The following is an 11,692-nucleotide window of genomic DNA, read 5'->3' on the forward strand; positions in this document are numbered from 1 at the left end:
AAGAATTATTGTTTTTTAATCAATATTTTATTGAAAATGTACAATAATAGAATCAAACTTGAGTAACACACTTAACTGAGTTAATGTAATGTGGTAGGTTTGAATATTAAAGGTGATGACTGATACTTGAAGAAATGTAACTTTTGACACCAAATGTTACTTAACACTCTGAAAAAAACATCTAAAGATCATAGGTAATAAACAACAAGTATTCACTTCAATACACAAAATATATCCTTATAAATTATATAAATGCATAAGTATACCTCAATACTGAAATCTGGGATTCAATTCACTTAATTTTACTAATATTTGGCAAAAAGGTTGAAATCGGGGGTAAGTTATAACTAATATACAGTAAAATTCACCATCTAAACAATATGGTACTTAAATTAAGACTGCATGTTGTCAAGGGTTGAAAACAAGTGTTCAAAGCAAGGCGTGTTAAGTAATGCACATGCAAAAAAAGATGTAAAAAAAAAGAAAAAAAAAGAAGCAATTATTAAAGCACAAAGTTTAAAAAAAGGCCTTTTTCATGTGACACCCATGGTATCAACGGTAACCAAACTCTGGCACCTCAGAGAACTTATAACAAACATATTGCTTTGGTTTGGACATGATTATGGTTTTCCTCTTTTACATATTGTCATTATGCGCATGGTATTAATGTCACCAAGTATTCTAAATATATGCTAAAGAACAGAAAAGATAATACTGTATAATTCCTACTTAGTGCATTAAGTGCTTTCCTCTTTCATTCAATGTTGTGGTGATGCATTACTCTCATTAACAAGAGTTCAGATGGCAATATGTGATCAGAGCAGATCAATATTCTTTTACCAAGGTAATATGTAATGATGACCATATGTGGAAAAGACATTATTGGTGCCAAGTTCATAAGGTATTTAAGAATACCATGCGAACCACATAAGGCCATGATTAACGATTAACAATGCAATGGGGAAATAAACAAGTGATCACAGTGAAAAAAGCAGGAAGGAGTTAACGATGTTTGATTCTTGCTGAAGATGTTATCCCGTCTTCAAGCGATCAAGACAGTTTAAAAGAAGCTAAAGAGAGACAAAAAGACAGAAATACAGAGGTTAGAGAAGCCAAGCCTGAAGTTTTAGTTTGAGAAAAAGAAAGATGGATATGGGCTTGATTTTTATCTGCATGGACTCAAAGTGTCCCTTGTATCCTATACTAACACCAGGAAAACCAAGAATCCTGTGATGTTGCATTGTGTTACACAATGACAGGTAATAGGAAACTGAAAGAGGATGATGTTAGTGGCAAGAGATATATTATTAAGTGCATGAGGAAGCAAACCTTGAATTGTGCAAGTGTAAGTTATACAAGCAACACACGGTACAATACGAGACCCATTTAAGGTAAAGCAGGGTAAAGATTAACGATGTGTCCACAGTGCGTCTGGTCAGGACCAAGGACCTACTCAGTGCAGAGCCATGGATTACTGCAAATGAGAGTGAATACACAAACCAGTGAGCTGACCAAGGGAGCAATACTTAACTGTACCTGGGTTTAAAAAACTGCAGTTACAAAACAACACATCAAAACCATAAATAAATATTCAACATCTTACACAAAATGAGTATGGTCAGTTTTAAATTTAGGTAGAAATGTATCTTTATTTTTGACTTATCTATTTGTGTTCAACACTGATACAGAAGATACTGGTCCCCGAAATGGGAGTGATGTATGACTTATGTGCCTTCATTAAAAGAAATATATTTAAAAGAGAAAGATACAATTGCACTGACACATTTAAAATGTCCCATTGGTGTAATAAGAAAAGTGCAAATGTGAAAGTTACTACAAGTAAGCAAAAAACTTGTGGCAGTATGAAATATAGTATAGGTGGCTCAAAGATAAGATTTGTACTATTCATGCATCAGGCTAGAATGAAATGACATTAGAACAGGGACATAATCTGTGGTATAGCTCTTTGATGGTATTTACTATCTATCAATGTGTGTATTACAAACAGCCACACCACTGTAACCAATTTACTCTACACTAAGCAAATATATTAATTATTATGAATCCCACATCCTAGTCCCAGTATGAATGTTTCACTTTAGCCCACACAGTTTTGTTTATCACAAAAGCCACGCATGTTTGAATTCAAAAGCACACTTAACACTATAACATGCAATATAACAAAAACAAATTCATAATTTTCAGATTTGTATAAGAAAAGCAATACAATTGCTTTTAACACTACAAAAAGAACAACTCTTTGTAAATATTAGCTTTAAGTGGTACATTCAGCAGTGAAAAGCTTTGCCCAACAGCTTCCATAAAACAAAAGCATGTGGGGGGTTACACATGGGGGTTCAGGTGAGGGTGAAGCTGGGGAAAGGACAGGTAGGATGGGGTAGAAACTCATTCACAGCGATATGGCCACAAGCACCTCTACAGGAATCCTTCACTGAAAATAAAACAGAACGTCTGTTAATGCTTTCTTTGTTAATTGGACACACATGATGTGAGTGGGTATTTTAGTCAACAGAACAATAGCCTACACAATGATCTCAGCAGTATATCATTTGCAATTGGCCAGAATAAACCCTTTACGTCTATGAAAATTAATCTTCTGTTAATAGAAGCCACTGGCCCTTCCTGATGGTTTACTGTGAATATCTTTCTCTCAACACAAATAGCTGTTGTTTCGACTCAAGTGGATTGAAGACAGCAGGGGTCGTCATATGGTGATGACATCAAACACAACATGTCATATCAATAAGCAGAAAGGCCCTGAGGCAGTTTTCTGCTGAGGTCTGACCCGTAAGTCTACGCTCAGTCATGAATAGCTCTTTTGTACAAGCCCAGAGCAGGGTAGGGAGAAGAAAGCTACATAAAAGGATCATTGTGGATATAGGGAGGCAGAGGGCACAGTACTTCAACATATGTGGTGTATGAGAGTCAAATAAACTGGTTTATTCAGAAGCTGGCACAGTGATTGCAAACTCTGTAGTAGCCACTGTTGTTACATACATACGTTGCCGTAAATTCTACTCAAATAGTGTATTTCCAAAGCAATTCTTGTCATGACGCCTTACCAGAAAAGGTGCCTCATGCAGCATGCAGCAAGTTTGGAAGAAGTTAACTGGAAAACATTATGGATGCAATACAGGTTTACATGTGCACTCACAAGACATATTAACTTTTATACAAGCTGTAATCAAAACCAGAATTTATATGAAACCAGCTTTAATCTGAAATTAGAAGACTTAAAAATTGACCTCGAAAAACCGTAGACAGAAAGTGTTTAGAAAGCAGTGTTCAGACAGAGAGGTGGCTGTGGAGAAGTACATTCAAATTTAAGTAATAAAGACAGAAACCTTCTCAGTGCAAGTGTCGTCTTCCTTTTTTAACAGGCACCGAGTCACATCAGCTTCAACACAAGACCAGCACAGAATTAAAAGAGAAAGTACCCAAAGTGCAAGCACCATATATTGCAATTATGGATTCATTGTTTTGTTCTTGATAGCTGGACAGAGATATCTCAGCTACTCTCTTACACCTGTAGTGAGAAAGACAGATGCCGGGGAGAAACACCATACTTACTTTTTCCTCTCTTTGTCCCTCTTAAGTGTGGTAGATGCCCCTGCCTGCTGGGCCTGGTTGAGCAGTAGTTCTGCCGCAGTCTTTTTCTGTTTGAACATGTTGAGCTCGTCATCCAAAGACTTCTTCTTTTCCTCCAGCTTCTTCTTCTCATCTTGATGGAGTTTCTTCAGACGGTCAAACTTTTCATGCAGCTAGAGGAGAAGAGACAACAGTACATTAGATAAAAAAAGTGTTAAAATTAAAACTGCAATAACTATACCTCCTTCTCAGCCTCCTTTAGCTCCGCCTCCTTTTCCTTCACTCTCTGGACAAACATCTGCCTCATTTCTTCCTCCTTTTTCTGCAGCTCACCCATAAACTCATTTCGCTTTGCCTCATAGGTTTCCTGGAGACTGCAGATGAGAAGATATAAAAAGTGAAATTTACATAGAAAATGTAATAATATATATTTTTCAGTATTGTGTAAATATAATTCATGCGGCATCAAAAAAGTGGAACATTCTCTGAAAAAGTGGGACAAAGGACAGGGGCCTAAGTGGCTGTGTAAGAGCCAAAAGAGGGACAGGTAGTTGCCCTATTTTTAATGCCCATCTCTACAAAGCCTATTGTACTGCATATGTATAGCAGGAAGCAGCATTTCAGTGGAATGCACTAAAACAAAGTGCTGCCCTGTTACCTAAAGGGTTTGCTGTCCGGGTCTGTGTCTTTGAAGCCCATCTCTTCCAGTTTGCAGCGGCGGTAGAGCTCATAGTGACGTGCATGTGTCTGCTCCCGCAAGTCCTCCATGTTTACTCTGATCAGCATTTCCCGTAGCTTAACAAAGTCACAGTGATTCTCATTTTCGACTGTAAACACATAAAAAGCATAATAAAAACACATTTGTGAATAGAAAAAAACAAAAAAACATCCACAGTACATACAGAAGGGGCCATTGTGCCTGCTGATTTGCGCACATAATATGGAGTAAATGAAAGTTAAGTTAAACAAGTGCATATGCATAATATAACCTTTCTAGTCACTGAAATACTGAATATGGATTTTTTGCTTTTGGACGGGGTAACAGTACCCCCTCCACACAATCTATAATACAATGAGCCATTCACATGGGTTCACAACAGAGACTAATATATCACTAACTTGATACATTACTGACATTGCTTCACAGGCAGCACTAAAATCAATTATTGTTGACTAAAAGCTGCAGATTGCATGGATTGTGACGCCAGAGAGGCTACTAACTGTGGTTATGTAATAGACTACCCACAGGACATAACAACCTCCCATCTCTATTCAAATGAACTTACCCTGGACTGTCCCCCAGGGGTACTGCCTGGCCTTCACCATCTTGTTCCCAATCTTCACCTCCTCTGTGCTTCCCACCACAGCAAATGGCAAATGGCTCTATTACATAAGAAATAAATATCCACAGATGTCAGTCCCAGTTAACACTGAAAGAAACAAGCTCTATACCTATAAACATTTAAGACAAGAATTACAGAAAACATGCTGTCTTACATTCATTGTAGAGTTGATCTCAGCCACAGACTCGTCATCAGTGGGAAACTGGTAGATTTGCACTCCGTTGCTGACTAGCTCACTGGTGATTTTGATTTTGAATTTAGCCAGCTCACTCTTAGAGACAGCATCAGACTTGGCAATTATGGGGATAATATTAACCTATAAAAAATATGCAGAAAATGGCACTGATAGTCAAGTTGTATCAAAGCAGAGTATTTTTTCAAACTCAGCCCCCGTGGTAGGGCAGATCAAAAATCTTAATAGATCAATATCAGAAAAAACGTATCACTTTTTTGTGATATCACGCACAACTAAATCTTGTGGGTGATATCACACTCACCCCTTAAGTAAATCTGTGAACTCAGGGTCATGCTGCACACATCCATGCAAAGAAGCTGTAAGCTATACATTCTGAATTACATAATACTCCAGAATGGACTAAATTCCCTTAATTATCACAACCAACTTCTTTAGCCAATATGTCAGCCATGTTTAGTACATTACAGAGGCTTACCTTACTGTCCAGTTTCTTCATAGTGACCAGGTCCAGAGACTTGAGAGAGTGTCCAGTAGGTGCAATGAAGTACAAGCAAGCATGGATGCGGCTGTCATGGTAACTGTGTAGCGTCCGCTTTATTTTCAGCTCCTCCTGAAGATATGCTTCAAACTGTGCATCAATAAATTCCACTATGGGCTTGTAGCTGCAAATACAAGGACTTAATATGAAAATGACCTTCGTATGAACAGAAACAAATAAGTACAGCTGAAATGGACAAAGAAAAGCTGAAACCAACAATTACCCAAACAAATGATTGTGACTATGTTTTTTGAATTGCAAACTGAACTGTTACCTGTCTTCTTTATTGATCTGGTCCCCAAAGCCCACTGTATTGACTACAGTGAGTTTAAGACGCACGTTGCTCTCCTGCAATTCATAGGTGTTTGACTTGAGTGTGACTCCTGGCTGGTTGTGCTGCGTTGGGTCACCTTCAAACTTTGTGTTGAATAAAGTGTCCATTAAAGTGGATTTTCCCAGACCAGTCTCACCTGGAAAACACATTTCATGTTTTCATTTACATAGCACAAGTCTGTATAGTAAACCAAACATAGATCTATTCAACTGTTTGAACATGATAAAAAGGTCCTGGGTTTGAATCCAAGACCAGGCAGACGGTGAAATATACATATTGTTTTTGCTCAGATGAAGAGAAGAGTCCACTGCTCCAGACAGCTTGGGCCTGGTTGAGCAGTAGTTCTGCCGCAGTCTTGGGCCTCCCAAGCAGAAATGAAGGATGGGTCAAATGCAGAGGATTTGCAGAGACAATAAAGTATTAATGAAACCTTTGGAAATCAACATGAGGTTAAAATTATTGTACAGTTTATTGTCCCATTCAGAAATTTGTGCTCTGCATTTGACCTACCCTTCAATGCTGCAGGAGAACCCTGTAAGGTGCAGGTGGGACCCATCTCTAGGTTTGACTTGGTCAGGACCACCGTAACACGTTTGGGTTGATGGATGAAACAGGAGTGCATGGAGAAAACTCACCCGAACAATCGGAGAAACATGTGAACTGCACAGCCTGGTACTCAAACACCAAACCTTCTTGGTGTGAGATGAAAGTGCTAGCTATTTCGCCACTGCGACATGTAAATAAGTAGCATACACTACACTTTAGAAATGTCCTTTTATTCAGTTTTAGTTATAAAAATTAGCTAAATCTGTTATACTAACATCAGTATAACAGTTATAAAGGTTGCTCTCTTTTTTTTCTATTTTTAATCCTAATGGGCTATGCTGCCAGCCAGGGCTGTTGGCCTATTTTAGAACAATCTTTTTAAATGCCCATGCTTCTCTTTTGGATGTTGATCATTAAAATTTATTTCATAGCTAAAAAGATTACGGACAGTTAAATTCAACATGCGTGTTAGTAGAGCACAGTAAAACACAAAAGAGAAGATAAACTGAGCTGAAATAAAAGTCATGCTTCCTCATCCCAAACACTAACTGCATCTTATGACTTTCCCTGAAGAGTTATCTTATGACCTGAGGAACAAGACACATTTCATGCATGATGTACTCACCAACACAGAGGATGTTAAAGCAGAACCCGTGGTTTACAGACTTGTTGACCAGCTGGTCAGGCATGCTGTCAAAGCCAACATGGCCAGACAGGGGAACCGCACGAGCGCCTTCACCCTGCAGATGATGATATCAACAAGTTATGATGTATTTTGTACCTTTCATACAGCATGGACCACATCAAAGATTTTCTAAATGAATCACTTCAGTTGAGATGACTTCCACCTGAAGTAGCTGACTTCCTGTTTCATGAAATGCTGTTCACACACCTCGTGTTTATATAAGGAATGAAATTATGGTTACAAATATTTTAATTATGAGTTAGATTTCCTTCTTTTTCTTTTTTAAGTGGTAATAAAGTTTTATCTGTGTGTAAAGAGGCACCTACTGTTGAGTGCGTTATATGTGTGGGCGTGTGGTTGGCTGTGAGCATCTTCATCTCTCTAAATCCACTCTGTACAGACTACCTAAGAGTGTGGTACAATGTGAGGTAGAGATGTATTTAGAGTAGACTGCGTTGAACAAATACAGCTAGACCTCATCCTCACCGCCATTATGTGGTTTATGCTACATAACAGTTTCACTCAATCTAGAAAATAAGTTTGAAATAACCAGAAATTTTAAGTTCCTTACATCTGACTGGATTGTTAAATGAGAACTGAGTCTTGACAGCTGACAAAATTGAGAGTAGTACAGTAACAAATACCAAGAAAGGACTTGTGCGTGGGCTTGCAAACAGCGTTATTCATTTATCAAATTAAAACTGCATGCGCAAAAAGTTTGTTAATGAAAATGTAATAAATATAAAAAATATAAAATAGTAGTATGTTCATAAACACAAACATAAGAATTAACAAAAGATTTTCCAACAAAACGTCAGACAACGCCCGAAATGCAACTAACGGGACAGGAGACACAGCGGAAATGAGCACCTCCATTGAATCTGAGGTGTTCCGAGAAAAGACATTTGAATGCACAGTGCTCACAAGGTTGTGTAATAACATGATTAGACAAGTAATGTGGCATGGTCATTAAAAAAGTCATAATACACACAAGGTTAATTTTAGGCACTGCACGGCCCAGAAACCAGCCTTCCTCCTATCACACCACATCATATTCGCTTAAACAATGACATTCACAAACATTGTGACATATCCAGGCCGTTCCTGAAATAAACTGTACACCTGTATATCAGGTATAGTGTTATCATACGATAAATGATGATTATTGTCGAGTTATTTTCATTCATTAGCGTACATCTCTCAGGTGACACACTGATGCTAGCCTCCGCAAAATTACTCAGTATCGCACATTGCGGGGGCTGTAGTCATGTATTTTGGTTCCATTGTCATTTAAAGACGACTGATGTTTTTGCGGGAAAACTGAACAGTGCAATAATCTACTCACCGCTTGCCTTGCTATCTCAGTAGACGCCATGGTCGTCGCTGGAGGTTCAGATCTCGGCTGAGAGGCTGCGTTACACTAAAGATGGCCCTGTCGGAAGGAACGTACCATTGCCCAACATAACTTCAATATAATATACAATTATATGAAAGTATAATTTTACTGTGTCTCCTGAGTGTTAAGGGTGAATATTTTATATGACTGAGAATTCCAAATTCCTTAAAATCCTACTTCATATCATATATCATAACACTTCATTGCTCACAGTTGTGATGTATATTGGAGCCGTCCATTTAAACATACCTAGTCTAATATATATATTTTTTTATTAATGTATGTACTTATCACAATATCATGCAAATATGAAACTTTCACTTACATAAAACTCTTTATTTTACAAAATACTTTTTTATTTTTGTCCCCGCCCTTTGACCGCTCACTTCCGCCTTAGCGACCAATGGGAGGAAAGCGGACAGTTTAAAACTGGACTGCGCTGTCTGTTGATGGTTTCGTGCAACTTTCGAATCATAATATCATCATTACATCGTCAGTGAAAACTCAGGTACGATGTTTTTAATCCATCCGTGGCCGTTTATGAGTTTTAGATACAATAAGAAAGGCACAAAAGTCCCCTAACATGCTGTAAACGCATGTCGTTAGGAAATGTGTATGTGCGATTCTTGAATCATGCCATGTTAAGCACAAGTTAGCGCTGAAGTTTTACAGTGTTAAGATGGACAATGGATACCTATGTGGACTATACTTTACTGCTCTAAATCGACTTTATTTTTCAGATATTATGTCGAGCATCCTGTTTGAGCAAGAAAATGCTTGCCTTCATCCAGCGGGCTTGAGGCAGCGGCTCCAGTCAGCTCCAGGTGATGAGACCAACCTTTAATGTGCTATTGTATAAGAAAATATAAAGAAATTCTTTAAAATTTTGTCTTTCCAGGTAAACTGAGAACGTCTGCTGGTGCCAAAAACCTCCACGCTCTTCAGTCTGGGCGGAAAGCTTTGGGGACAGTCAACAAAGTACCCAATCATCCCCAGTCTACACATAATTTACATAAACGGTTAAAGCCTCAGGTAGGTTGGGTAATGCTGTTAATACCAAGTGACCTTTTTAAATCTAAACCTTTTTATTTCCTCAGGAATCACAGGTGAAGGTTACACAAGACAACTCAGACAAGTATCCAGACATTGAGAAATTCATCCCGTATGACCCCTTGGGTACTACACTTTTTTCATATGAGAGAATGTTAGTATGTTCAAAAGGCCAAAATGTGTGGGGTTTTTTCCCCTCAGAGTTTGAGAAATACTCCATTCCTGAGGATTTGCTTCCACTGAGTAGGCTTGCTCTTCCTGGACTGACTGAGTTGCCAAAAGCAATTCTTCCAGAGGAATCCCATGTGTTAATTCCTCTCGCTGACATGTCTCCAGTTAAGATGCCAAGGCCGTTGGGTAAGCATTAGCTAAATTCACAAAGAGGCCTAGTCTATGGGTTGTAGTCAGCCAAACTCTACACTAAACTGTGATCTTGTGTTTTCCAGATTATTGCTCAGAGTTCAATGACTTTCTCCACACACTGGATGAACTGACTGTAGACCTTCCTCCAGAATCTGATCTTGACTAAAATGACTATTGTGTGCTTTTTACTTTTTTGTTTTTAATTGAATAAATTTTACTTGACCGTTTTAAGAAATTGTAACTTCCTGGTTCAGAGACTATCCAGTGGTCATGTGACTGATTCTTGGCATTGGTTTTGCTGATTACACTGAACTTTGTCTCAGTTCCTCATGAGAAGGGAAGCTGTCAGTAAAATGTTTTCTTTGCTTTATATGCTTGTCGACCACTTGGAAATACAGTTAACACTTGCGTTTAATGGCATTCCTCAACGACTGATCTGGGCAAACTGACGTTCGTGACGTGAGTATAGCCTTACAATAAGAAGGCTACAGTTATTTTGAAGTGGATACTGGAGAAAATTTGAGTATCCAAGCTTTCATTTTCAGCCGCAGATATGTATGAGGGTATGAGAGACTGTAATGCCCCGAACACCGTGAGCCTTATAAACGCCCCCGGCTGTGCGGGCTCAAGACAAGGCAGTGTTGTGGAGCGACTGTCGAAATATGGGATGCAGGTCATGCCCATGCCGGGTTCTTTCCAGCGTAGGACGAAGCTACAGAGGCAGCAAGAGGTCAGTGACAGCTGTGAAACTGTGAAGAATGTCCCAGAAAGGACGTCGATTACAACGGCAATGCGGAGGAAATACTTGAAAGAACTGATCAATAAATCACACAGTGGATTTAGCAGTGTTTTGTCCTCTCACACGGATAGAGGGTCTTCACAGGAAGACCCCCAGGACGCAGACTGGGCTTTGTATCCAATGGAGCACGCCTGGATGCTTTCTGCTGTGGAAGGAAGCTATGGCACACTTATGGAATTTATATCAGAAGACCCCTACCTGCTGACCAGGAAAGACTTCATCAGTGGTTACACTGTCCTGCATTGGCTGGCCAAAAGTGGACAGGATGAGACTTTGCTTAAACTGTTGAGTTATGCTCAGACTTTGGACGTGAACGTTAACGTGAACGTTCGTGGTAGTGGAGGCCTCACTCCGCTGCATCTTGCCAGCATTCACGGCCGATATATGGTCATTAAACTCTTAGTTGGAGCATTTGGCGCCAATGTAGACGCTATGGATTACAACGGGAAAAGAGCCTGGCAATATCTGAAGGAAGACGCGCCACTGGAGATGAAGGAGCTGCTCGGGACATGGGATGAAGACCACAGCAGCAAATGTACCAACAATGTGAACAGAAACAATAACTGTGCAGACATAGTTGAGCCTAATATTTTGGACCACGCCAATTGTGATGCACAGCAGGGTAGCAGCATTGAAGCCACACAAAGGAGAATTAGTTTAAGATTTGGTTCATTCAGGAAACTGCTTCAGCCTTTTACATTAATCCTAAGAAATTCAGATTATTAATTTTATAATACAAGGTACTTTTAAAAATTAGCACATAGACATCGATAATTAAACATCTATTACCAAACAAGGTACATTTTAAAAAGGACAAACTCTACACTGAAAAT

General features: G+C 39.0%; 3 protein-coding genes across 7 annotated transcripts; 2 read left to right on the forward strand and 1 right to left on the reverse strand.

The window, feature by feature from the left end:
- On the reverse strand, nt 1–8,688 carry septin6 (septin 6). 5 transcript variants are annotated; one of them, XR_004541920.2, is made up of 12 exons: nt 8,597–8,685; nt 7,192–7,306; nt 5,961–6,156; nt 5,624–5,810; nt 5,107–5,268; nt 4,896–4,992; nt 4,268–4,436; nt 3,851–3,983; nt 3,592–3,782; nt 3,366–3,418; nt 3,084–3,130; nt 1,630–2,452 (listed from the first exon to the last, which is right to left on the reverse strand). XR_004541920.2 is itself a non-coding variant. In XM_033973494.2 (11 exons), exons 1-10 carry the CDS (start codon nt 8,624–8,626, stop codon nt 3,127–3,129), a joined length of 1,284 nt encoding a protein of 427 aa, XP_033829385.1. In that variant the 5' UTR covers nt 8,627–8,685; the 3' UTR covers nt 1,630–2,452; nt 3,084–3,126. The 5 variants fall into 5 exon arrangements, 4 of the variants coding, with proteins under 4 accessions (XP_055080571.1, XP_033829383.1, XP_033829385.1 ...); XM_033973494.2 differs by lacking the exon at nt 3,366–3,418; XM_055224596.1 differs by lacking the exons at nt 1,630–2,452; nt 3,084–3,130; nt 3,366–3,418 and adding an exon at nt 1–1,474.
- Nucleotides 8,689–9,383: 695 nt separating this feature from the next.
- pttg1 (PTTG1 regulator of sister chromatid separation, securin) lies at nt 9,384–10,285 on the forward strand. The gene is made up of 5 exons (XM_033973500.2): nt 9,384–9,471; nt 9,546–9,679; nt 9,745–9,823; nt 9,899–10,054; nt 10,144–10,285. Exons 1-5 carry the CDS (start codon nt 9,393–9,395, stop codon nt 10,224–10,226), a joined length of 531 nt encoding a protein of 176 aa, XP_033829391.1. The 5' UTR covers nt 9,384–9,392; the 3' UTR covers nt 10,227–10,285.
- Nucleotides 10,286–10,401: 116 nt separating this feature from the next.
- Nucleotides 10,402–11,668, forward strand: sowahd (sosondowah ankyrin repeat domain family d). Its single transcript, XM_033973498.2, has 2 exons — nt 10,402–10,519; nt 10,606–11,668. Exon 2 carries the CDS (start codon nt 10,614–10,616, stop codon nt 11,583–11,585), a length of 972 nt encoding a protein of 323 aa, XP_033829389.1. The 5' UTR covers nt 10,402–10,519; nt 10,606–10,613; the 3' UTR covers nt 11,586–11,668.
- The last annotated feature ends 24 nt before the right edge of the window (nt 11,669–11,692 follow it).

This window comes from Periophthalmus magnuspinnatus, chromosome 10 (assembly GCF_009829125.3).
Source record: "Periophthalmus magnuspinnatus isolate fPerMag1 chromosome 10, fPerMag1.2.pri, whole genome shotgun sequence".
NCBI classification, from domain to species: Eukaryota; Metazoa; Chordata; class Actinopteri; order Gobiiformes; family Gobiidae; genus Periophthalmus; species Periophthalmus magnuspinnatus.